The sequence below is a fragment of the Ascaphus truei genome, chromosome 12 (genome assembly GCF_040206685.1).
Source record: "Ascaphus truei isolate aAscTru1 chromosome 12, aAscTru1.hap1, whole genome shotgun sequence".
Lineage (NCBI taxonomy): Eukaryota > Metazoa > Chordata > Amphibia > Anura > Ascaphidae > Ascaphus > Ascaphus truei.
The window spans coordinates 38,456,319-38,483,790 of record NC_134494.1 but is presented as its reverse complement, the minus strand read 5'-3'; the positions used below and the strand labels follow the sequence as shown (position 1 = coordinate 38,483,790).

At 46.8% G+C, this 27,472-nt stretch overlaps 1 protein-coding gene across 3 annotated transcripts in view; it reads right to left on the bottom strand.

The window, feature by feature from the left end:
• Positions 1-27,259, bottom strand: part of HIPK3 (homeodomain interacting protein kinase 3) — a 72,031-nt gene extending 44,772 nt beyond the window's left edge. For 2 of the 3 annotated variants that reach the window (XM_075567374.1, XM_075567375.1), the window contains exons 1-2: positions 26,963-27,259; positions 6,715-7,816 (exon numbers count right to left, since the gene is read on the bottom strand). In XM_075567374.1, coding sequence (XP_075423489.1) covers positions 6,715-7,816; positions 26,963-27,038 — 1,178 coding nt within the window. In that variant the 5' untranslated portion in view covers positions 27,039-27,259. Of the gene's footprint in view, positions 1-6,714; positions 7,817-22,207; positions 22,909-26,962 lie in introns of those variants that run through there. The other variant, XM_075567376.1, reaches the window with a different exon arrangement.
• Between the last annotated feature and the right edge of the window lie 213 nt (positions 27,260-27,472).

Here is a 27,472-nt window from a genome sequence, read left to right as displayed (position 1 = left end):
AATGTATTACGACAGAGGTGATCAACTCCAGTCCACAAGTCACCACAACAGGTCCGGTTTTCAGGAGATCCCAGCTTCAGCACAGGTGGCTTACTCAGACCCTGCTACAGCACAGGTGTGGCTCAATCAGTCCCTGCTTCAGCACAGGTGGCTGAATCAGAGACTCAGTCAAAGACTGAGTCTCTGATTCAGCCGCCTGTGCTGAAACTGATATCCTGAAAACCTGACCTGTTAAGGGAGCTCGACTGGAGATGAGCACCCCCGTATTAAAGAGAGAATTTTTATTTTATTTTAAATAAGTCAAAATGAAGAAACTGGACTTGTAAATGTGAGGTTTTGGATCGCTACCATTTTAGTCAAGTGACGTCAGTTCCCAACAGAAAACGCCACAAGCTAAATCCCATTGTAACTGCTTCATTCACCACAGGACTGGGTGAAATATTTCATGCATGCAAAGTTTACAGAGCAGGATACATTTAGTGGCAGATACAGCAACTATTTTCTTGGGATAGGAACCAGAAAATGCTACAAGATTAGGAAGTTATTACAAAAAAAAAAGGGTCACGTAGGTAAAGTTGAACAGTAAATGAGGTAGAGCAGCGTTTCCCAAACGGTGGGTCGCGACCCGGCACCGGGCCACGGCACCAAAATTGCCGGGTCGCAGCGAGGCTGGCCGCGCGGTGTCTCCCGTCCCCCCTGCTCAATTTTAAAAAAATGCCGGCGATTTCCCCCTGCGGTCCCGCGCGCTTGCGCAGGGCAAGCAGGGCCTGCTCCCTTCCTCCCCCCCCGCTCCCAACGTGGGACGGAGGAGGAAGTACCAGCTCCTCTGCGTCCCGCACGTTACGTGGGACGGAGGGGGAAGTTCAAGCTCCTACTGCGGCCCGCTTCCCCCCGCGGCCAGCTTCCCCCCGCAGCCAGCTTCCCGAGCTCACCTCCCGTGGCACCCCCTCCCGAGCCCACTTCCCGTCCCCCCAAGCCCACCTCCCGTCCCCCCAAGCCCACCTCCCGTCCCGGGCAGCAGGGGATATCGGGGGCAGCAGGGGAAAGCGTCCGGCGGCAAGGTAAGTCACCCCACCCAGTCACTGCCTCCCACCCAAGTGCCCCTGGTCCCCCTCCCACCCACCCAAGTGCCCCTGGTCCCCCTCCCACCCACCCAAGTGCCCCTGGTCCCCCTCCCACCCACCCAAGTGCCCCTGGTCCCCCTCCCACCCACCCAAGTGCCCCTGGTCCCCCTCCCACCCACCCAAGTGCCCCTGGTCCCCCTCCCACCCACCCAAGTGCCCCTGGTCCCCCTCCCACCCACCCAAGTGCCCCTGGTCCCCCTCCCACCCTCCCACCCAAGTGCCCCTGGTCCCCCTCCCACCCTCCCACCCAAGTGCCCCTGGTCCCCCTCCCACCCTCCCACCCAAGTGCCCCTGGTCCCCCTCCCACCCTCCCACCCTCCCACCCAAGTGCCCCTGGTCCCCCTCCCACCCTCCCACCCTCCCACCCAAGTGCCCCTGGTCCCCCTCCCACCCTCCCACCCAAGTGCCCCTGGTCCCCCTCCCACCCTCCCACCCAAGTGCCCCTGGTCCCCCTAGTCCCCCTCCCACCCTCCCACCCAAGTGCCCCTGGTCCCCCTCCCACCCAAGTGCCCCTGGTCCCCCTCCCACCCTCCCACCCAAGTGCCCCTGGTCCCCCTCCCACCCTCCCACCCAAGTGCCCCTGGTCCCCCTCCCACTCTCCCACCCAAGTGTCCCTGGTCCCCCTCCCACCCTCCCACCCAAGTGCCCCTGGCCCCCTCCCTCCCTCCCACCCAAGTGCCCCTGGCCCCCTCCCTCCCACCCAAGTGCCCCTGGCCCCCTCCCTCCCACCCAAGTGCCCCTGGCCCCCTCTCCAGTCACTCACATCCGTCGTTGCCTGTAATTCACTGTTTGTGTCTGTGTGGGTATAGGGGAGAGCGAGTGTGTGTGGGTATAGGGGAGAGCGAGTGTGTGTGTGTGTGTATCTGTGTGGCTGCGTGTGTATCTGTGTGGCTGCGTGTGTGTCAGTGGCTGCGTGTGTGTGTGTCAGTGGCTGCGTGTGTGTGTGTCAGTGGCTGCGTGTGTGTGTGTCAGTGGCTGCGTGTGTGTGTGTGTCAGTGGCTGCGTGTTTGTGTCAGTGGCTGCGTGTGTGTGTCAGTGGCTGCGTGTGTGTGTATCAGAGGCTGTGTGTATGTATCAGTGTGTGTGTCAGTGGCTGCGTGTCTGTCAGTGGCTGTGTGTGTGTGTATCAGTGGCTGTGTGTGTGTGTATCAGTGGCTGTGTGTGTGTCTGTGCAGGCCCTATAGGCCAGTATAGGCGATAAAATTTTTAGTGGGTCACGAAGGAGAAGTTCAAAAAATAACCGGGTCACGGAAAAAAAAGTTTGGGAAACCCTGAGGTAGAGAGTGGAAATGGTTTCCATGGAAGGGGTTTGGTGTTCATTAATCTTTTTCTTTGCCGCGGTCACAACGAACATATTTTTGCAATATCCATTTTTCTTTCTAGGGTTGGGACATGCAGTAACGTCAGCATTTATAGGATCTAGCAACCGTGTGAAATCATGAAGGATGACAGTATAAAAAAAAAGTTAATTCTTTGGCAATTAAACCAATGCTGCATTTGTTCTCTTTAATTTCAATGCCTTTAAACGAACACTCGAGAGGCCCATTATTCACTAGTGTAGGGGTGGCCGACTCCCGTCCTCAAGGGCCGCCCACAGGTCAGGTTTTCAGGATATCCCTGCTTCAGCACAGGTGGCTCAATCAGTGGCTCAGTCAAGCTGAACCAGGGACGGATTGTGCAACCTGTGCTGAAGCAGGGATAACCATAAACCCTGAACTGTTGGTAGCCCTTGAGGGATTGGAGTTGGCCACCCGTGCACTAGTGGCCAACTCAAAAGGCTGAAAAACAACCTCTGCAGCCACGAAGCAGCGTAGTAGAAGGATAGGTTTCAAAAAGTCATCCATTGTAATATTTTTTTGAAGTGAGGGCTAAAATAAAATCGGAGTATTTTAGCATGGAGTGAATATAAATACTGTACAACAATGCAGAATATGTGGGCGCTGTATCACTAAACAATAATCATAATAAACACTGCTTAACCTGTAGCTTATCACCACTTCACTTACTTCTCTTAAGACTCCAAGGTACAAGGCATTTACAGGCAGAACACATTCCGCGAATTCCTCAGCACTCTGCTAATATACAAAGTGCTCTAAGTTAGGCTATTACAACACAACCGGCTCAGATTACATGAGGCATTGGGCAACAAGCTACTTTTGAACTCCCTGATTCCGGGAAAGGCCGCAGACGCACACTGTAAAGCTGACATGCTGCGGTATATAGTAAAAGCGAATTCCTGAACTGAAACAAGATTGGTATATTTACCAAGTCACTACTCGCCCACTCTTCACCTACCTCACTACCTTTAATTCTCAGTGTTTCGAGTGGAACTACTGGGTACAGTATTCATATCTTTGGTTACAGAATGATCTATAACCCTGCAGTATAAGAGACTATCTGGCACGAAGTAGTTAAGCGAAGTTCAAGTAAAGAAAAACATAAAATTATCAGTTTATACCAGGGGTGGGCTACTCCAGTACTCAAGGGCCACCAACAGGTCGGGTTTGCAGGATATCCCTGCTTCAGCACAGGTGGCTCAATCAGTGGCTCAGTCTTTGACTGCCCCAGCTGTGCTGAAGCTGGGATATCATGAAAGCCAGACCTGTTGGTGGACTGGAGTTGCCCACCCCTGGTTTATACGAAGAGGAGATGCTTTTGCTTGCCGTCATGCTGTTTGGATTCTATATAGTACCCTTGCCTCTACCCAATAGGAAGCGGGCTCCTAGGAATGAAAGCCGCTCACTTTAGAACATGCTGACCTTCAGCAAACGAACCCTCTTAGTAACGTGGACTTCTGTCTTTTTTCAACGCCACAGTCAGACAGCCTCACCATCTATAGTAGTCGGCATGCTCTGGCCGCGCAGCCGGGCCTATTTTAAGAAGTGCTGCTACATTACAGTGATGTGCGGTTTAAAGTGATAGAATAACATTTGCTTGTGTGAGGGGCTCGGTTGGAACGGCTGCTTCTCTGGATGACCGATGAGCCTACAGAGTTTTCCTGTATAGAATAGCCCTGCTGCCCCGTTCACAGATAGAGGGGCCTATAAAGAAATGGCATCTGGATAAAGCTCCCTTCAGCAGTGAAGGGGTTCACAACTCATTGTAATCAACACCGCCATGTTCATTTAACCCCCCACCGCCAGTGTATGAAGGCACGCGCCATACCACTGCGCCATACCACTGCGCCATACCACTGCGCCATACCACTGCACCCTTCCAATTGTCTAAAGCTTGGACGTCCTTCAGGCCCACTCACATCTCTCTCTTTGGGCTAGAAACAATTCTAACTTTTACTAGAGAAGGCGTGTTTGTGGGAGCCGCGAGCACAGCGCCAAATAAGGTCTCCGTAGAAAACGTTCTACATGAATGTGTCTCCCTGTACACACTAAAGTGCGCGGCATTAAAGCAGCAGTTCCCTCTCCTGTTCCCCCTTTCTTTTTACATGTGTAGGAAGCAGGGGGTCTCCAGAGCTGAACAGCGTTAATGTCTGCCCGGTGATCCCCGGCTCCCCGAAATACAGGGGGGAAAGGTGCTGCCGGTACTTTATGGGAAGTTTAAATATCCCCGACGGGTGACGTCACCACCTTCTATTGACCGCATGGGACACGGGAGAGTTAACCCTCTACTTTGTTTCCCCTTATGGGGAGGACCCGGTGGCACCTTCCCCGGTACGTAGCTCGGCAAGCAGGGAGGGGTCCCCGGAGATGAAATTAACAAGGTTCAGTACCAGAGAACCCCTGCTTCCTATACATGTAAGAAAATAAATATATTATATAATATAACACACACACACAGTTATGGTGGGTGAAAAAGGAAACAAAAAACCTCCACCGTTAGCATATAGCCAAAAAAGAATATCACTTGTGAGCACATTCACGTCTTAGACAGGTCTGCAACCCTGCCTTTCACCATTATCACTCAGCATACAGTGCTCCCGCTGCAGCAAGGGATTCAGGGAAATTACATGCAAATGAGCACACAATATATTACCAGTTGAAAATGAATGAACACACAATTCCTTCAAGCTCTACCTCAGAAACCAAGACCAAGTTAAATGCTTCAATGTTCGTATTCTTATGCTTAAGGGTCATTTAGTTAAACCCTTTGGCCGAAGCGTTATAAGCCTGCAGCCACTTCACGGCACGACCAGTCTGCAGATCCTAACACTACCTGTCCTTTGTTATATAGTATTGGAACTGCTCCTTCAATCTTTTTAGCCTGCAGTAAATAACAGCGTAAAGGTAAAAATCAGTCTCCGCAAGGTGTGCAGATGTAGCGCTTCTAATAACTTGTGCAGTAATTACAGAACATACCCCGCTGTACATTAAATTTCCGGACAACGAGTCCTTGCCCCAGATATCTTAAACTCCAACTACTAGAGACAGATATACAGACAACTGCCACTGTGTCTCAAACGGAGTTACCCATATCATCGACCAGTCAACATCTTAGAGCATTCACTGGTATCCCTCAACCCCTCAGTACTGGGGGAACACAGCCCCTCCTACTTCATTATTATTCACAAATGACACCCAGTGAGACAGGCACGGAAGGGATTGGGGACCATGATGTCATTGCTCAGCCATGGATTACACGAGCAATTATTTGGGAAAACCTGACTCCCACGTCGATGATGCTCGCTATGGCGACTCCTTTTTAATTTTGACTATTTTCACAGAATGCATTAAAAACCCGCCCATAACCATGAACAAGGGATCAGACCTATAGTAAAAACTACCATTAAATGTGAATCACTGAACATGATCATTTCCGCAGTCACTTCCATGAAGTAACAGAGGAGGGAGCGGGATAGGGCGTACGATACCTTTTATTGGACCAACAAGTCGGTAACATGTTACAAGCTTTCTAACCTCGGGTTACCCGATGGACCCCGAGAGGTTCTAAAGCTTGTAACATGTCACAGACATGTTGTTCCAGTAAAAGGTATCGTACCCCCTACTCCCTTCTTTGTTATTTCATGAAACAAAGCACCAGAACGGCTCCCCATCCTTCTTTGCCAGAAAACTTTATGTAAATACTGTTTAACCCTTTTAATTCATGCAATGTTTTCAGTGACACGACAGATCTCCAAATTAGCAGGCTTCGCCTCGCCTGTTTACATTGAAACATGTATTATATTGTCCTCAATTGATTTATTTTGCAGTGTCTGTTTTGGAAGGGTCCCAAATATGCAAAGGAAAACAAATGCCTCTTCCCCTTGTCAATACATTTACAGTTCTCACATTGAGACCATTACCTAGCAAGGATACCATAACACGGAACAGACTTAAGTGATTTAAAGGGCTTAAGTACAACTTACATATAGAAGGATTTTTTTTTTGGAAACAGGATCATAGGATACATTCATTTTAATTAACCAAGAGCAGAAACATACAATGGCCCATGTAACCATTCCAGTGATGGAGGGATTCATAGAATTCAGTGTGCACCACTTTAGTCAACAGGAAGGAAGACTTTATATAGCTGGAGACTTCATATCAAAATTACGTCAAAAGCATCGAAGTGATGAATGGCAGCACATATTTACGTACACTCGGACATTTGTAGATATAAATGCAATGCCCCTTACCTGTAGTAGCGAGACTGCAGATAGGTTGAACAAACAGTCTTTGATACATGGCTGGCAGACCCAAAGTCTATCACTTTAACCCTGTACGGCTGTCTTACAGGATCCACCAACATGATGTTCTCTGGTTTGAGGTCAGCGTGGATTAAACCGAGACTTTTGAGCTTTTTCAGTGCAGTAGCCACCTGCTGCAGGATGGCTCTAATGACTTTCAGGGGCAGAGGGCTAAATTTGTTTTGCTTCAAGAAGTCATACAAGTTCTGTTCCAACATCTCGAAAACCAAGCAGGTGTGGCTCCGGTGCTGAAAGCATTCGTAGGCACGCACAAAATTAAATTCGTCTGCGTTTTCGCTGCTCAGTCTGGCGAGGATGCCCACCTCAATCTGCCCCTGGCGTGCATAAGAAGGATGGTTCTTCAAAATTTTGACTGCCACGACCTCGTTTGTCCCTCTTTTCCAGCACTTGACTACCTGTCCAAATGTTCCTCGACCCAGGAAGTCAAGCACCTCGTAGGTATTTTTGACTGAGCACAAGACTTCGTGCTGTACCAGCTGATAGTCTCCATCCCCGCCAGCTCCATTCTGCTTGGACGTTCCCGTGGGTGCCACAACGGTCACTGGGTTTGCTGCGTTGGTTGGCAGCATGGCTGGTACTATGGCCAACTCGTCCACGATCTGCATGGTTCCACTCTGATTCTCCAACTCTTCACTCTTACGCTTCAATCCGCATCGCTGACTGGTGTCCAGCAAATCCAGCCCAGTCTCTTGTGTCCCAACTGAAGGTGCCTCTTTCGGAGCTGGCTGCGCCTGCGCAACTGGGTCCCCTGAAGCACCAGCCTTGGTTTTTAAAGCGACTGCGCTAGTCTGGGACACCGCAGTTTGTCGGCGAGGTCTGTCAAAATGATTCCTGGTCTGGAAAGGAGCCCTGCCTTTGTTGGATGGATGTGCAAATCCAACTTTCCTAGCATTGAAGTCGGTCCGTGGGTAGTTCCTCCCGTTATACACACAACTGCTCGGTTCTACTTTAAGTTTCTTCACACTACAAAAGGCACTTGACTGGGTTTGATAAACATATGGTGGGTAAACCAAAACTTGTGAGGCCATACCTGAAAAAAAAACCACAAGAAAATATTTTCATTAATACAAAAACTGTGAGAAACGGCTACCTGAAAAATAACGCTTCCTACACAGACGGCTAAAATGAAGCATGGTGAAGCAGTATTCAGAAAGCAGTGGTAGGCATTATGTCGCATTAAAAGGTTGCCCCTTAAAACCGCCGTTACAAAACCATGAAGGACACTGCTTCTTTGTGGATATCTAACGTAATAGGATTATTTGCATTTCCAGGCCTACAATATGGGGTATTTGCAGCTTAAACAAGAAGTATAGTTTGGGAAGGCTTGGTGAACCCGTAGGTTAAATATTCCAGTCCTCAAGATCCCCCAACAGGTCAGGTTTTCAGGATATCCCTGATTCAGCAAAGGTGGTTCAATCAGTCCCTGCCTCAGCACAGGTGGCGCCGTCTTTGACTGAGCCTCTAATTGAGCCACCTGTGCTTAAGCTGGAATATACTTAAGAGCTGACCTGTTGCGGGGGCTTTAGGACGGTAGTTGAGCCTCCCTGCTGTAGGGGATTCTTGAACAGCTTAGCTTACATTTCTAAACTAGTGACATAAGCCACAGAATGCTGCTCTATTAAACAAGAACTGCAGTTAATACAAACCCCACAAGGTAAATGAGATGCTTTTACTTGGCATCAGTGTTACCTACATTCAGTGAAGTTTCTAAGTAATATCCATATAAATGTCTGTTTTGCCAGCAGTGCTCACCAGAGTTTAGACACAGCAGTGTCAATTTTCCGAGGTTTTATCTCTAAACCCCTAGCGTGCACCAGAAGAGGCCCCTGTATTCATCGTGTATGTAGCCAAATGAAGGCAGCAGAAAGTTGGCGGTCCATATCATAGGAGGAAGTGGAGGGGGGAGGGGTAACTTCCCCCAATAACACGCAAACCAGAGCTACAGTGTCCTGCAGACTGCCTGCTACCAGCATCTCAAGCTGCTGACCACTCAAATATCAGGCGAGGTGTAGCGTTAAATAAACCTTGAGGAAACATACAAGTTATACTATGGGGGATTACCTAAAGATAATGTCAGTGTTTGAAAGACTCACACTTCCTTAACACCAAGTCTACACAAATGACAGATTTTCACCCACGCTTGTAATATTCTTTTAAACAGCCAATAAAGGCCAAACAATGATCCAGCCTGTACTGTGGGGTTAAAGCTAAAATAGCTGAATTGGGAAGGGTTTGTTTTTTTTTCCCCTTTAAGAAAATGAGCAGAGGAGCTGAAAACACGGAGGTTTTTGGTTATACCATGCAGAAATAGTCATGTAACGTGTCGCTCCAGATCTACACGGAACAGCAAACGACATGTAAATGAAACAAGCATTGACGACACAGATAAGAGCGCTCGGATATTCGCGTGCTGTGGCTTTTTCCGAGCTGAACAGTACGTGGGCTTGATGTGTGTTTTTCCGGCTCACATAGCAACTGTATTCCTAGCACACAATCAATCCTAAAACAACCCTATGTCCAAGTTTATTCTTGGTAACCAAAGTAGGAAATATAGGACAACGGCTTCCTCTTTTGTGTATATTTGATGGCAATAAACATGCTGGACATTCACAGGTGGTTAAGAAATCTATTTTACAAGCAGATGTACTAAAAAGGTGCTCCTTCACTGAAGTACTGGCTTATTTACACTTTTTTTTTTTAAAGATATCTAATTACCACTCTGGGATCTGCAATGAAGCAGGAAAAAAAATACACATCATTTTACATTTATTTGCTATACAAGCTTGTCTTTAAGGTAACACACCCTTAAAACTTTTTTCCCCGTGATCAATTGTAATAAAAAAACATGTAAAAACATGATAGAAAACTAGTGAAACCTGAGAACTCCATATGGATAATGTGGATTTCTGGGAAAGTTTTACTTGAATTTAGAATGTTTAAAAATGTAAACACACAGAGATAAACATGCAAAGGCAGTTATTTACAAGTGTCACAATATCACATTTTTGTTTAGAATCAGCCCAGAGAAAAGGAAATTGAATGAACTTACATGATGAAGTCTTTAAAAGCAAACGGTTTATAATCTGACAGTTTTGCTAGATGTAAAATTCCCCTGGGCCACTGATTGAGCCTCAGCATTTTCAGGCTTAAGTTATCCGTTTAGAAATGCAAGGTAATATAAATGTATTGATCAATCACAAAAAAGGAGGTCATAGGCCCTCCTATGCGTTTCACACCTTGAAAAAGTGCCCAAAAGGGGCAAAACGCATAGGAGTGTCTCTGACCTTTTTTTGTGATTGATCAATACATTTATATTTTTACCATCAGCTGGCCTGGCTTCCTTGGCTGTGTGCTGCTGATTTTTGCATATACTACTTGGGTCTTTTCTACCTGCGGCTTGGCACACACCTGGCCTGAGAAGCTCTAGGAGTGGGTAAGAATATTTACAGACATTTAAATCTATACAAAGTGAATACATTGTCTTATTGAAGAATTTAAGTTATTTTGCCCCCCAATGAGGTTGCAGCATCGTGGGACACCATCTTCTGCGGTCACCTTCAGGAGGGTTTACAACTATTTGTGTGTGTGAGACATCTCACGGATCCTGTTCAATACCCGCTTTAAAGTGTTATCTTTTATATATTTTTTCAACATCTGTGAAAATTATTCAGAATATAAGGACCGGAACTATTTGAGCACCTACTCTCTCTCAAGATGTTCAAGAGTCCCCCCTACAGCAGGGGTTCTCAACACCAGTCCTCAGCCTCCCCCCTCCCCCCCTCAACAGGTCAGGTTTTCAGAATATTCTAGCTTCAGCACAGGTGGCTCAGTCAAAGACTGAGCCTCTGATTGAGCGACCTGTGCTGAAGCAGGGATATAATCAGAGGAATGTGGTATATGTGGTGCTCAAAATTGAGCAGGTAACATCCTTAAGCATATTGTTAATAAGATCCTTAATTAGGAGGTCCGGCGATGATGGAGTGCCCCTCAATAATGCAATAAATCTGCGTGATGACTGTAGGGGAAGTGACAAGTGGAGTCAGTTGAGACAACCACCGGGATGTACACAATAATCACCCTGACAGCATAATAAAGAGGAACTATGTCCATGACAGCAGGATTTAAATAAGGCACATTGGCATTTACCTGCTCCTTCAGGGGGCACTCTCAGGATCAGTAGCGTGCAGTCCATCCATAGGAAGATTCAAGAGGGTAGTTGGTGTGGATAGAGCACAGCTTCCAGACTCCCTGCAATGTGAAGCAGGGAAAACAAAACCAGGCCACTCCGCAGTAGTTTCAAATTTGTATTAGCCAACTAACACATACAGGGAAAAAAAGGGGGGGACAAATAGAACGCACCTACGCGTTTCGTACAGAGGTACTTTATCAAGGACCTGATAGTTGATAAAGGACCTGATATTTACTTGATAAAGTACCTCTGTACGAAACGCGTAGGTGCGTTCTATTTGTCCCCCCCTTTTTTTCCCTGTATGTGTTAGTTGGCTAATACAAATTTGAAACTACTGCGGAGTGGCCTGGTTTTGTTTTCCCTGCTTCACATTGCAGGGAGTCTGGAAGCTGTGCTCTATCCACACCAACTACCCTCCTGAAGCAGGGATATCCTGAAAATCTTACCTATTTTTTTGGGGGGGGGGGGGGGATCTTGAGCACCCCTGACCTACGGCACACTACAAAGTCCATTATAAAAGACATCAAATTGCCAATGTTCAGTGAGGAAGCTCCAATATATGTGTGAGAAAATACAGCTACTGTTAAGTATGAACTTTGCGCAAGTGTGCTAAACATCAGCATAGTTGAGTAACTCTTGGCCTTTATACAAGTAGCACATTGCAGAAATAATTTTACACCCAAAGGCTTTGCAGAAAAGCAGAGGTGTTACCTACAGTACGATAGGTCAATGGTACACACTAGCGTAACAGTCTGGGTAACGCAACTATAACAATTATCCTGGAGATAATATACTATGAAGTATTCCGTACAACAGCAGTACAGGAGAAGGGGATACATCCATAGCCTGGAAGTGCAAGGCCTACAGCATTTAAACTCCTTACTGAAGTTCCAGGAGTCATAGTTCACATGCCCAAAAACAGCTCTGTTTAGGCCGGCAGCTATGATCTCAGCTCCGAAACACACAGCAAGGTCATTGTATGGTGAAGAGATTAAAAACACAGTCATTTCACAGATTTGAATATGGATCTGCACTTCAGGTCCCAGTCCTCCTTCAAACTAACCCAGCAAGTGACCACTCTGCCAACGACATACAGGCAGTGGGGGGGAAAAAAAGTGTAATCATTGACTAAAATGACAGAGCTGGGTTTTATTTTCCAGCTCACTTAAATAACACAAGCCTCTGGGTAATTCTACGTTGTTTTATTTAATAACTTAAAGCAGCAAATCATTAAAGAGACAAGGCCTCACAAGACTATCGTCGTCTCCAAACCTGTAACCCCGCAATGCAGAATCCAGGTGACTGATAACACTACAAATAGTCCAGCACAGAGGTGGTTAAGCGTGTCAACTGAACCAATATAACGCTGGTACTTCAAGCAGCACTTAATTCAAAATCCTGTGGAGTTTTATTAATTTATTTTATTTAAATAAAACAGGTACTGTATATAGTATTAGATAATACTTCAAAACAAACCCACACTTTATACCATTTATAATTGGGTTATGTCGTAAGCTTCCTTGGGTTGCTATAGTAACTATTTTATAAGCTACACCACTTCCTCTTTTGAAATAAGCGGCCATATTGAGTGCCCCATGAAGCAGGAACTTCGCCGATTGATCCCGGGAGCCCGGAGTGATCGGCCTTAGATAATTACACCAATGAAAAGCAGCATTTATTAAAAACCAGAAAAACGGGCAAAACGGAAGCGATGAAAAACATTTTATGTTAGGTAACACTTTTGGAGTATGTGGATTTAGCTCATGGCACATTTTATTTGCTTCTTTTCGCAAACCCCAGTGTACACTTTTCAACAACAACAAAAACCCATGAAAAAAAGAAAAATGAAATGTAACTACAAAGATGGAAAAGTATTGAATGCATTAGTGACAAAACAAATAAGCACTCAATGAGCACCATAAAAACTATCAATGTCACAGTGCATCTCAATGTACACGACTGCAGGATTTTTTAGAATATCAACGTTCAAATCAAAGCAAAAACAATTCACAATGAAGAATATATTCACAATACAAACGCACTTTTCTGGATGAGTTAGGAGAGGAAGTGCTGTACCCCCACCAATATGGAACAACTAATAAGAGATATACTGTATGCCCAAGACAACAGAAGTAAATCAATAACCAACTCCGAAAAAACATGGCCTTCATTTTACGATTAACCTACTTCCACTTCTCTGTGCTGGAAAGTGAACCGTCATCAACACGTGTGTAAGGGGTCATATCCCATCAACAGAGCAATAACATCATACATGTAATTACAAGCACAGGGAGGGTAGTCGTATGAGCAATGGCACACACGAGGAGAGCAGCTGCTGTGAAACAGCACTGGGAGTTATATCGTAACCAGTGGAAAACCATTGGGTTCCTCGGAGCTAGCAGAACCTTTTCCACCGCACTTCACATAATAAATGGAAACGAATGTAACTGCCTACAATTCCTGAAAGCACACGACTGGGTAACAGCGCTTACTATACATGCAGCTGCAGCCGGAAAACAGGATCTTACCCCCCTTTTTAGATCTGTAATTTCTTACAGTGTTGTCATTTCTAGCACATAATTAAAACAGTATCCCATCCCATATTCAAATAAAACTATTGTAAAACGTACAATTCATTTGTTTGCCTGATGTATGACGCTAATGCCGACAGCGCATGCCAAATTTGCGACAAAGTATAAGGTCAAACTTTAACAATTCAGTTTTAAAGGAGCAATCCATGCAACCTCCTACATGTTTTTTTTTAAAGAAATCAGTTCTGTAGTATAAAATAAAACATACAATTTATTTATTTATTCTATTCAACTTAATGACATTTTTAATGAGTTTTAATATACTGATAATCCTTTGATTTTTATAGCCGGCTTTAGCCCACCTCCCCAGCAGTGCAAGATCTTTGTAACACTTTGTTAGTGATAATCTGTTGCTAATATTCGCAGCAGTTTGAGCTGCAAACTGTAACAATAGATAATGTTACCGTAGTAATATAAGAATACATTGTAGCTGCTGAGTTAGTGACTGTAGGATGGATTTGAAACTGAAAGGCAGCCATTTTGTGAACCCTGGGATCTTTGTTGATCGATAACAGGAGAACTAAGCAGCAGCTTAGGTCAGGCGTGCGCAAACTGGGGGAGGGGTGGGGGGGTGCGGTGGTTACAGAGGTCCCGCGCTCTCTCCCAAGGCATTTTAATTAAATGCCGGGGGACCAAGCAAGGCCTTTGTAACTTCTCCTACCTGGTCTTTGGCGACGTGTTGCTATGGTAATCGTGTCAAATGACACTGCGGGGTCACGTTTAGTCGCATTGCCATGGCAAGCAGCCGAGAGATGGGGGGGAGGGGGGCGCGAGCAAAGGAGTGCTGGCAGTGAGGGGCAGGGAGAAAACTTTGCGCACCCCTGGCTTAGGTAATTAGTTTTCAATAATCCGGCCCGCAGCGACTTGAAATATATATATTTTTGCACATTATATATCATTTCCTAGTGTAAGCACGGCATCCTCTCTTTGTAATTGTCACATTTCTCTTTTGTTCTGAATCAGATCATGCTGATTACCCCCGAAAGATCCAAATAAAACTTATTCATTCATTTATAAAATATATAAAAATATATTTTTTTTTCTTTGGCCCGCGAAAATGTGTAGAATATACGACGTGTCTCTCGTACCTGAAAAGTTTGGAGACCCCTGCACTACAGTAACACAGCATGGCCCGGCAAAAGCATCCAAGGAAAAAATATATATATTACAAACAATAGCAACTGCCTGGAGGAGTTCAGGGTGTGGGAGAGGAGAGAACCAGCGCCCTTGCATGTTGGAAACTGTTGGGTAACTTCCTCATAAAGCATTTCGTAGGAATGACTTTGCGAGGTTTAAATCAGTGAATATATGCACGCCTGCTTTGCAACAATAGCAGCACCGACACCATTATTACAGCATGTACCGCTTCATACAGTGTGCCTTCACTCATCAAATGATCCGCATGGTTGTGATGAAAAAGGAAGCACAATTACAGTAAAATCTTCCATGGCCTATAGGATTATTATTATTATTATTTCTGATGCCGTCTGGAATTTAGGATACATTTGAAGAATAATAAAACACCTTTGATAAAGCAGTGTAATGTATGAAGCATGTTGGACTGTTGTTCATTCACAGCTCGTTAGTGGTAGCCTTATCTTTTCTTGCCATGCACCGACTACTTGTTTTTTTTTTAAATAAAATGACAAAAGCAGACCGTCACTGTTGGACAATCACACACAACTCTCCCACATTAAATACTTGCCATGCCCAGCTTTCTTCTGCTTGGCCATATGCCATTGATGTTGGCCTACATAAGGGGTGTCCAACTCCAGTGCTCAAGGGCCACCAACAGGTCAGGTTTTAAGGATATCCCTGCTTCGGCCCTTGAAGACTGGAGTTGGCCTCTCCTCCCCTACATAATCCAATTACCATTGGTTCTTTTATGGATATCATAAACAATTTTATGAAAGAACCAGTTCTGATATGTATTTACAAATATCTTCCCAGCATGCCATACATAACATAATAGAACTTAAGTCAAATCTCTTCAGTACTGACATGTGCGGCTTGGTCAGAATACTGTTTAAATATGCATTTCACAAGGGATTCATTGTAAGAGGGATATCACATGAATAGGACGTTTCAAATGTCAAAGCCGATGCAATATCATTCCATACCTGGGGCAAGAAAGGAAGACCCTAAAAATAGAAGGGGCACAAAACTGTACTATTCCGTTCAAATAAGCTACCAAATAATATAAATTTGAATTACGTAAAAAAATAAATAAAAGGGAGAACATTCAAACCTTGTGATTTCAATGTGATGAAAAATAATATGGAGGATAAAACCGAGGAGCAGCATAAAGCCACAGAAATTAATGGGGGCAGTTTAACCTTCATGGAAATCTATGTATTGCAATTCACATACAATGATGTAAGGCAGGGGGGCTCAACTCCAGTTCTCAAGCCCCCTCAACAGGTCAGGTTTTCAGGATATCCCTGCGTCATGCCCAGGAGGCTCCATCAGTCCCTGCTTCAGCACAGGTGGCTCAATCAGAGGCTCAGTCTTCAATTGAAACTCTAATTGAGCCACTTGTGCTGAAGCTGGGATATCCTGAAAACCTTATCTGTTGTGGGGGGCTTGAGGGCTGGCGTTGAATAATTAGGTGCACTCACAAACACTCACAGTACAGCTGCCTTGTGTGCTCCCTTTTCCACTGGAAAGGCATAAAAATAAAAAAAATAAAAAACAACAACACACTCCAGAGGCCGTGTGCCACAATCAGCAATGATGTTTAATTGTACGATCGACATTTCGGTCCCGTCTTGGTCCGCATCTTGATCATACAATTACACTTCACTTCTGATTTCTGCATAAGTCCTCCATTTCATGCCTTTTGTTAAGCGTTCTGCAATTGCAACCCACACAGCCTGCGAGATATTGCTATTGAAACGTACAGCCTAGGCAGTCATGATTCAAGTCTTACAAGCAACAGAGTTGTTGTTTTTTTTGGGGGGGGGGGGGAGGGGGTGGGGAGGGGGTGCGGTTTGGAAATCTCATACCCCATTGACACGTACGAATAAAGTTAATTTGTTCTAGAAAGTAACATGGAAACTACACAACTTCCTGGCGGCCTTTATGGTAAGTGTGGCTTATCACGTATCACGAGTATATGGTTATAATGACATCCAGTGAGTGACAAACGAGGAAGTAGGTGCAATGCATCAGTGGTATTACTGGCATTATCGGCCAGGTTTTACTGGAATTCGTTCAGAAACGTAAGCACCCTATTATTTTGACATCTCTGTATATTACAACGCATTAGCCACGGCAGCTACAACCGGTAATACCGCACGCCCCGCCCGTTCAGCTGAACAATCTCCTGTCAGTGCAGCTTTAAGTCCCCATTAAAAACTCCTGTGAATGGGAAAGGAGTGGGGGTGACCGTTAATGAGAGCGGCATTAGTAGCAGTCGTCATTTACAGCAATTTCGTGCTTTTAGCGATCGTGGCGAAACTGTGCGCGCCTAGCAAACGGCCAAATCCAAAAGGGAAAAACTCCCATTCCACCCTCATGAAATATAAACAGGTTGTTAGCAAGAAAATGTTACCCTTCCTTTGTTGGAGGAAATGCAGTCTCACTTAATATTTATACAAATATAAAAATCTAGAGGCTGCATATTGTATTCCTTTTCTCTTCCTGATCCTATACATTGAAATCCTCTGGTCTCTTCTGTTTTGATGAAATGGCACTGACAGTATTTTTTAAGGACCTTTATAAAGAGGCAATCTACGTGCAGGTTTATTTATTTTTTTACATGTTGCGCTTGAAGCAGGGCGTCTCCAGAGCTGAAACCCATTAATTTCCTTTCCGGGGACCCCCTGCTTCCCGAGACACAGACCTCCGTACGGGGTGATGGCAGCAGCTCCGGCTGGGCTTGCTGGGGTTCATGTAATGGCGTCTTCAAAGATCCCGTGTCCTACGGGCCAATAGGTAGCCGTGACATCATCCAGTGCGGCTTCCTATTGGCCCGCGTGAACATGGCCTTTAAATAGGAGAGAAATACCGGCACCCACTGCAGAGGTAAATGTGTCTGGAAGCAGGGGGTCCCCAGAGTTGAAATTAATGGTGTTCAGCTTCTGACACCCCCTGCTTCAATGATATGGTAAACAAAATGCACATTTCATAGGTGACGCACGCAGATTTGGAGTTGACGCAACATTCCGTTTTCTCGGTTAGGCAGGAGAAGTTGCTAACGGAAGCAGAACGCGTTAGAAATATCATGAGAATCGCGGTCCCACTATATGTATGTAGGCATTCAGGCAATTACCGCAGAACTGTAATATACGTATATCTTTACTTGTACGTCGCGCTATACAGCAGTAGTACGTGAAAATAATAGGAGACATGATAGGAAGAAGCGCTGGAGACATGAAAGCAAACATTAGGAAAAGGAGTCCCTGTCCCGCAGAGCTCACAATCTAAGCACTAAGTACAGGCATACCCCGGTTTAAGGACTCTCACTTTAAGTACACTCGCGAGTAAGTACATGTCGCCCAATAGGCAAACAGCAGCTCACGCATGCGCCTGTCTGCACGGCCTGACCAGCAATACCGGCTCCCTACCTGCACCGAAGCTGTGCGCAAGTGGGGAGACTATAGAGCCTGTTACACACGCGTTATTTACATCAGTTATGCACGTATATGACGATTGCTGTACAGTACGTGCACCGATAAGTGGAAAATAGGCAGTGTTTCACTTTAAGTACATTTTCACTTTACATACATGCTCCGGTCCCATTGCGTACGTTAATGCGGGGTATGCCTGTGTTACATACATGCTGCGGTCCCATTGCGTACGTTAATGCGGGGTATGCCTGTATGTGACAAATTAAAAATAAACAAAAATACTAAAAACACCAACTTTTGCTACTGATTAAAAATGTTCTTTCTGGAAGATCCCCAGTTTGGTTACTAGAAACCGCAATACAGCCGTAATTGCTAAGTCAGAGGAACACAGCCTGACCTCACCTTTCAGCATCCACAGTGCTTTCCACCTCTTCTCCTGGCTCCTCCGTTAGCCAAGAGGTTAAAACAGAAATGTATTCTCTGCAACCAATTGCGGCATCTTATCGGAATGGCTTTGCTGTGCAGTTGTACAGTGGATTTGAGGCCTGTGCAGAACTTTTCTGCAAATGAGCCCTTCAATGGAGCGAGCCAATAGGTCCATGCCGCACCCTACCGAATTACGAGCAGTAGTATGCAGGTGGCCTTTTGTTCTTCAGAACAAAAAAGCATGAAGCCAACTCTGACAAGTTTATCGTTGCCAGTGGGCAGCACTGCGCTTGGTGCAGAGTACGACAGTTGTAGTACGATCGGAAGGCTTTATTCTGTAAAACGAGTGTGTCGTCAGAGACATGGGTGAGCGACACGCATTACGGGAGAAAGAGCTGCTGAAAGTGTATGGAAATGGCCTGCTCCTAATGCATAAATGGGGCCCCCAGGACCTGAGGAAGGGGGGGGGTCGGCGAAGAGCGGGTACCTACTTACTCAATCATAACATTTTCTCAGAGGGAATGATCAAGCACATTATCAGATCGGCTTCTCCGATCCTCTAGCCCCTAAAGAAAGCACAATATATTGCATCACTTGTGATAAATTATCGTTGGATCGTTTTTTTTTTTTTAATTAAAATGATGAAACATTAAAGTCTGTAGATACAGTGTTGCATCTAAGCAGCATACACGAATTTCGCAGGCCAGAGTCCTGCCCCTTAGAGCAGTGATTCCCAACCCTTTAAGTATTTGGAAAAATCTCGGGGAACCCCTTTCTGGCTGACACATTAGGTTCATTTCACACATCACGAGCCCCCTCTATTTCCCACCCTCTACCCATGTATTTCTCTGCCCTCTGTCTTAGGCCGTGCCTATAGTGCCGTCGATGGCGACACGGTGGGTGACGTCACCCGTCGCCACCGGCGAAAGCTATGCGGCGGCAATGTATTTGTTTTCGGGCGACATCGCGTCGCCGGCACTATAAGCGCGGCTTTACTGACTCTCCCCCCTCACATGTATTTCTCTCCTGCGTCTCACTCTTACTCCCCCTTTTCCTCACTCCCTCCCCCAACCTCTCTCTCGCCCTTGCCTCCCGTCAATTACCCCATTTTCACTCAATCCCCCCCACAAAATACATACCAAAAAACCCTACCCCCTAAATACATACAACTCCAGCCCGCAATACATAAAAATACCCCGCCCCCGCCAAAACGTATGAAAAATGCCCCCGCCAATCCATATTAAAAAGCCCCTCCCAATACATTTTAAAAAAAGACCCCCAGCTCCCCAATACATTTTAAAAAGACCCCACCACTCCAATACATATTTTTTTTTAAATAGGGCCGCACGGGTCAAACCACCACATCATCATATACCCACCCCCAGCACCCCTCATCATCAAAAACCCACCCCCAGCACCCTCATCACCATCCTCCTCATATACCCACCCCCTTGCATCTCACATCAACTGCGCCTCCCTTTCACCCCCCCGTGCATCTCATCTCCCTTCCCCACATGCCTACCTCCCGTGGCGGTGGGCAAGAGGCGATGGAGGCGGGCAAGATGCTGCGGTGGCGGGCAAGATGCTGCGGTGGCGGGCAAGATGCTGCGGTGGCGGGCAAGATGCTGCGGTGGCGGGCAAGATGCTGCGGTGGCGGGCAAGATGCTGCGGTGGCGGGCTAGATGCTGCGGCGGCCGCGAGGCTGCCAGCTCACAGCAGAGCAGGCAGGACTGCTCGTCCGCACTCTAGCTAGCAGCAGGCACCGGAGGTTCCGCACTGCTAGAGCGCGCTCCTGCAGTCTTGAGAGCGGGCTCTGGGAGGGAGGGGGAGTGCGAGGGGGAGTGCAAGGGGGATTCCGAGGGGGAGAGCCAGGAAAGCCCAGTGAGCGGTGACGCACAGTGAGTGCGGGCGGCTAGGTGGAACCCTGGTTGAGAATCGCTGCCTTAGAGCTTACAATCTGTTTTGGTGGCTGAAACCCGAGGAGATTGGGTGACTCGCCCCAAGGTGACAAGGATAGCCGACACTGGGATGTGAACCGGGTTTACCCGCGTCAAAGGCAGTGACATCACCACCGAGCTCCAGCCCTTATTATCAGGCTCCCGGGATCTAAGCAGGAATGTTGCATTTACTGTAACCGAAGCCTGTCGGAACAATACAATGTAACAGTAATTAAGTCACTCCTCAGCCACTCATTCTTCTTTCATAACATCATAGCCTTTGTAGTTTTACATTCCAATGGCTGCAGAAATAAAAAGCAGGGTTTGGGAGCAACAAGGGCCTTTAATACATGGAAGAAACGATTACGGGCCAGTCGCATCCGTGCCAAAGGGTTACACCAGTATCCTAAAAAAACAAGGCATATTTACATGCATCTATCTACAGGTCTTCTTTACAGGAAGCCCCAAAAGTCCGATATTCCAAAAAGCACATCCTGCTCAGTCCTCAAAAAACACAACATGTAGCCTGTAATAGTGTGTAAAGTCTCTCCCATAAGGCTCAATGTATCAACACCAAAAAGAAATGCCAAAGACGGGATACACCAACTGCAGACCATTTATCGCCTCTTAAGCCTCTCTCTCTCTTTTTTTTATACCCAAAAAGAACTTTTCTTTATAAATACAAAAACTCTGCTTTATTTTCGTATACTTTATGTTATATCCAAGTTTATGAGCAGTAAGAATTCTTTCCCAACTTCCTGTTGTGAATGGAAGCTTCAAATCCACGTAAAATGCTTCACGCTTTGAAGAACGGGCTAGATGTGAAACAGAACAAGATTTTCAGTAGCTCTGCCGCAACGCATTGCGCTTTGGAGACGTAAGCCTGGGTAAGGCTGCGTTCATACAGCCATCAACCGCGCAGAGGCGTGCGCATCCGTGACGTCTCCCGCGTGAAGCGGTTGCGTTTTTTGGACATGATAGACGTGCCGTCAGGGGCGTGTGCGATGTCACGGAGCTGGTTCGCCCTCATTGGGCGAACCGCTCACGTGACCTGCCTGTCGCTCCGAGAATTCAGTTTCAACTGATTCCTCGCGCAACGCGCGCGCCCTGTCTATGGGAGCGATCATTGCCTTAAGGTCTTCGGCAGCATGGATGCCACCTTACATTTGCAAGTCAACTGCCACTAAATTTGTTGTGTAAAGCACCATACACAACAAATAAAAAAACACAGCATTCCCCCATGTAACATTTTCTGTCAGTTTTAACATGTATTTACTAAACAAAATCGGGTCACTTCCAGGGGGCCAGAAACACAATGCAAACAGTTACGCTCACTCTGGCAGTGAATGGGTTGAAAGTTATGTAATTGCAATCACTTCCCTTGTGCCGGAAAATGAAACTCCTTACAGAAGTGTAGCAAACATCAAGAAATTACATATATATTACTGCTGATATTGTCTCTAAGACCAAAGAAAGAAAATCAGCAACTATTTAAATTCCGAGTTGCTAATAGAAACCAGCTCTGGATTTTTGCTGTTACGTTAAACACCTTTCCGGCTCTTTTTAAAATAAGTTCTATTATATATTGATGAGCTCACTGAACTCTGCTGCGGAAAAGGTTAAGTGTTCAATAAACCCCCTCTAAAAAACGTAACTCCCCCATAATCCCCCAAGCGTCAAAAACAAATATAAAATCAGCCAACGCACAAGATCAAAAACCTTTGACGTCTGTTAGATCCTTTCTTCTCATCTGGTGAAGTATTGCACATAAATGCAAAAAGGTGTGTGTGTGTGTGTGTGTGTGTGTGTGTACAGTATGCTTGTGTGTTTTTGAGAGGGTAAGATATCTTAGAGGTGTTTAAGGTAGCATACAGTATGTGAATGTCAGGTAACAATGGGGAGACTGTATGCAAGTGATGGCATTTTAAAGAAGCAAAATAAGTCAGTTCATGCAAAAGTACTAAATAAAAAAGACCACAAAAGTTAAACAATGTGGGGGGCCAGGGAAGATTTGGAAGCGGATAGAGAAGTGGGAGATTGTGGCTACAAGTGACTAGATTATAGAAGAAGTGAGGCCAGGGACATAGTACAGTGAAATAAAGGTAGTGAGCTGTAAAGAAGTGGGTGGCAGGAGGCCGCAGCCAAAAATACAGAACCTTAGGATGGAAAGATATGAATAGTTTTGGGAAATGAAGGTGGGGGAGGGCAGATGGGAGTAGAAGTACTGTGGGGTATTAAAAGATGCTAGGAGGCTAGAGGAGGAGGTTATGGGAGGAGTGAAGGAGGTACAATGAGAAGATATGAGGGAGATGTGGGGCGTAATTGGGAGGGGGCTGTAGGATATGTAAAAATGTGGAAAATGTGTGTGTGGGTGTATATCTCAGTCTGGTATCTTCTCCCTGGCTTTACTCTTCTGTGTAGCTGGATCAAAGCCCCAGAACATTGTGGAATGTGATAGGCTCAGCAGTCCTGTGCTGGCAACTTCACTCCTCCTTCTCTAACTCCACGCCCAGTGAATGTACCAGGCCATCAACATGTTGACACAACTCCACTGATCAGTGCACACAAAAAAACAGCACGATCATCACAAACACATCACTCCATGCACTGCCCCCATTAATCCCCACGTTGGAGGGCTTATAGGGAGCTAGCTACAGGATCATGTGCTGGTCAAAAGGGGGAAATAAGAAGAAACAGACTTGGGAACGTTCCATTATGGAGGAACGGAAACATTGGTGATATGGGTGTTCTGATCCCACACTGTAATCCAAAGTTAATAACAGTGTTAATCATATTTGACATTCTCTGGTGAAGAGGCAAACAACCCATTTAGTGCTGGAGACAGAACGGAACTCTGGCAGAGCCCCCATAGAAAGAGTTAAAGGGTTAAAGGGTTAAAGGGTTAAACTGACTGCCCAGCACAATATGAAGAAGATCATCATGGCAAAAAATAGAAGGAGAGAGAACGAGAGAGAGAACGAGAGAACGAGAGAGAGAACGAGAGAACGAGAGAGAGAGAGAACGAGAGAACGAGAGAGAACGAGAGAGCGAGAGAGAACGAGAGAGAACGAGAGAGAGAACGAGAGAGAACGAGAGAGAGAGAACGAGAGAGAGAGAACGAGAGAGAGAGAACGAGAGAGAGAGAACGAGAGAGAGAGAACGAGAGAGAGAGAACGAGAGAGAGAGAACGAGAGAGAGAGAACGAGAGAGAGAGAACGAGAGAGAGAGAACGAGAGAGAGAGAACAAAAGAGAACAAGAGAGAGAGAGAACAAGAGAGAGAGAGAACGAGAAAGAGAGAGAGAGAGAAAGAGAGAGAGAGAGAAAGAGAGAGAGAGAAAACGAGAGAGAACGAGAGAGAGAACGAGAGAGAGAGAACGAGAGAGAGAACGAGAGAGAGAACGAGAGAGAGAGAGAACGAACGAGAACACGAACGAGAGAGAGAGAGAGAATGAGAGAGAGAGAGAGAACGAACGAGAGAGAACGAACGAGAGAGAGAGAGAACGAACGAGAGAACGAACGAGAGAACGAACGAGAGAGAGAGAGAGAACGAACGAGAGAGAGAGAACGAACGAGAGAGAGAGAGAATGAGAGAGAGAGAGAGAACGAACGAGAGAGAACGAACGAGAGAGAGAGAGAACGAACGAGAGAACGAACGAGAGAACGAACGAGAGAGAGAGAGAGAACGAACGAGAGAGAGAGAACGAACGAGAGAGAGAGAACGAACGAACGAGAGAGAACGAACGAGAGAGAGAGAACGAGAGAACGAACAAGAGAGAGAACGAGAGAACGAACGAGAGAGAGAGAACGAGAGAACGAACAAGAGAGAGAACGAGAGAACGAACAAGAGAGAGAACGAGAGAACGAACGAGAGAGAGAGAACGAGAGAACGAACGAGAGAGAGAGAACGAGAGAACGAACGAGAGAGAGAGAACGAGAGAACGAACGAGAGAGAGAGAACGAACGAGAGAGAGAGAACGAGAGAACGAACGAGAGAGAGAGAACGAACGAGAGAGAGAGAACGAACGAACGAGAGAGAGAGAACGAACGAACGAGAGAACGAACGAACGAGAGAACGAACGAACGAGAGAACGAACGAACGAGAGAACGAACGAACGAGAGAACGAACGAACGAGAGAACGAACGAGAGAACGAACGAGAGAACGAGAGAACGAGAGAACGAACGAACGAGAGAACGAACGAGAGAGAGAACGAACGAGAGAGAGAACGAACGAGAGAGAGAACGAACGAGAGAACGAGAGAGAGAGAGAAAGAGAACGAGAGAGAGAGAGAAAGAGAACGAGAGAGAGAGAGAAAGAGAACGAGAGAGAGAGAGAAAGAGAACGAGAGAGAAAGAGAACGAGAACGAACGAGAGAACAAGAGAGAGAACAAGAGAGAGAACGAGCGCGAGAGAGAGAACGAGCGCGAGAGAGAGAACGAGCGCGAGAGAGAGAACGAGCGCGAGAGAGAGAACGAGCGCGAGAGAGAGAACGAGCGCGAGAAAAAGAGAGCGAGAGAAAAAGAGAGCGAGAGAAAAAGAGAGCGAGAGAAAAAGAGAGCGAGAGAAAAAGAGAGCGAGAACGAGAGAAAAAGAGCGAGAGAGAACACAGGAGCAGGAAAAGTAAAAAACTGCTCACAAGGAATAAGACAAATTGAAATATATCAGATGAAAGCAGCCTGGCATCGCACCCACTTATACAAATGAGAAAGTGGGTTTCTGAACTAAAATGTACGACCCTTTAATAACAACATTTTGATCTGTAAGAGTAAGACACTCCATTCAAGGGTATGGGGAACCAAATATTCTGAAAATGAGTGACACTTGGCATGTTTGGGAAGTGACTAACAGAGAGACGCACAGACACAGAGACACAAAGAAGTGGCAGAGTCACAGAGACACACAGAAGGGACAGAGACTGACACAGAGACACCGAAATGACACAGAGACTGACACAGAGACACCGAAATGACACAGAGACTGACACAGAGACACCGAAATGACACAGAGACACCGAAATGACACAGAGACTGACACAGAGACACCGAAATGACACAGAGACTGACACAGAGACACCGAAATGACACAGAGACTGACACAGAGACACCGAAATGACACAGAGACTGACACAGAGACACCGAAATGACACAGAGACTGACACAGAGACACCGAAATGACACAGAGACTGACACAGAGACACCGAAATGACACAGAGACTGACACAGAGACACCGAAATGACACAGAGACTGACACAGAGACACCGAAATGACACAGAGACTGACACAGAGACACCGAAATGACACAGAGACTGACACAGAGACACCGAAATGACACAGAGACTGACACAGAGACACCGAAATGACACAGAGACTGACACAGAGACACCGAAATGACACAGAGACTGACACAGAGACACCGAAATGACACAGAGACTGACACAGAGACACCGAAATGACACAGAGACTGACACAGAGACACCGAAATGACACAGAGACTGACACAGAGACACCGAAATGACACAGAGACACCGAAATGACACAGAGACACCGAAATGACACAGAGACTGACACAGAGACACCAAAATGACACAGAGACTGACACAGAGACACCGAAATGACACAGAGACTGACACAGAGACACCGAAATGACACAGAGACTGACACAGAGACACCGAAATGACACAGAGACTGACACAGAGACACCGAAATGACACAGAGACTGACACAGAGACACCGAAATGACACAGAGACTGACACAGAGACACCGAAATGACACAGAGACTGACACAGAGACACCGAAATGACACAGAGACTGACACAGACACCGAAATGACACAGAGACTGACACAGAGACACCGAAATGACACAGAGACTGACACAGAGACACCGAAATGACACAGAGAGACAAGAGAGACCCCGAAGTGACAGATACACAGAAGTGACAGAGACACACACACAGAAGAGACAGAGACACACACCGAAGAGACAGAGACACACACAGAAGTGCCACTCCTGGAAGTGGCGAGGGAAAGTGGCAGAGATTATGGGATCTAATGAAGAAGATTCCCGAAGGACAAAGATGTGGAGGGGAGAGGCAGCTCAGAGGGAACACAGCGGCCCCGTTCCCCACCTCCAGAACCTACTGTGTCACTCTCTCCTACCCCCCGCCCCGGGACTGACTGGCTCTCTTTAACCCCCCGCCCCGGGACTGACTGGCTCCCTTTAACCCCCCGCCCCGGGACTGACTGGCTCCCTTTACCCCCCCCCCCCGTCCCGTCCCGGGACTGACTCTCTTTACCCCCCCCCCCCCCCCGTCCCGGGACTGACTCTCTTTAACCCCCCGCCCCGGGACTGACTGGCTCCCTTTACCCCCCCCCCCCGTCCCGCCCCGAGACTGACTCTCTTTACCCCCCCGTCCCGGGACTGACTCCCTTTATCCCCCCCCTCCCCCAGGCCCTGTCGCACCTTCATAGAGCAGTAGCAGGTGCAGGGTGCAGGGCTGCGCCGGACATGTCAGGCAGCGCGCGGGGCCCCTCTGCATGCTCAGCTCGCTCTGGCCGCCGCTGCCATCTTATCCCGGCGGAGAGACAGACACACACACAGCGCCGTCACGGGACCTCCCTTCCCTCCTCCCGCCGCTGGTGTCTCCGCCGCGTGCTCGGGGCCTCGCCGGGTCTCTCAGCGCGGGGTCCGGGGCTCTGTGCGCGCGCCCGCCCGCTCCCCTCCCAACATGTCGCTCAGCCGCCTGCGGGAACAGGCAGCACTGGCCGATCCCCGAGCACATCCGGCGCCGCAGCGCCACCTGCCGCACGCAGCGCACGTCCCAAACGCTGCCATGGCAACACGGCAAGCTGTTGTTGACATGGATGACGTCAGTATAGTTAACCCTCTCCCTGCTGGACAGCAAACTGGATTGTTTGGGAGGACTTATTATCTTCAATGAGAAAGACTTTTAGTGGCTCCACTGGTTACTTT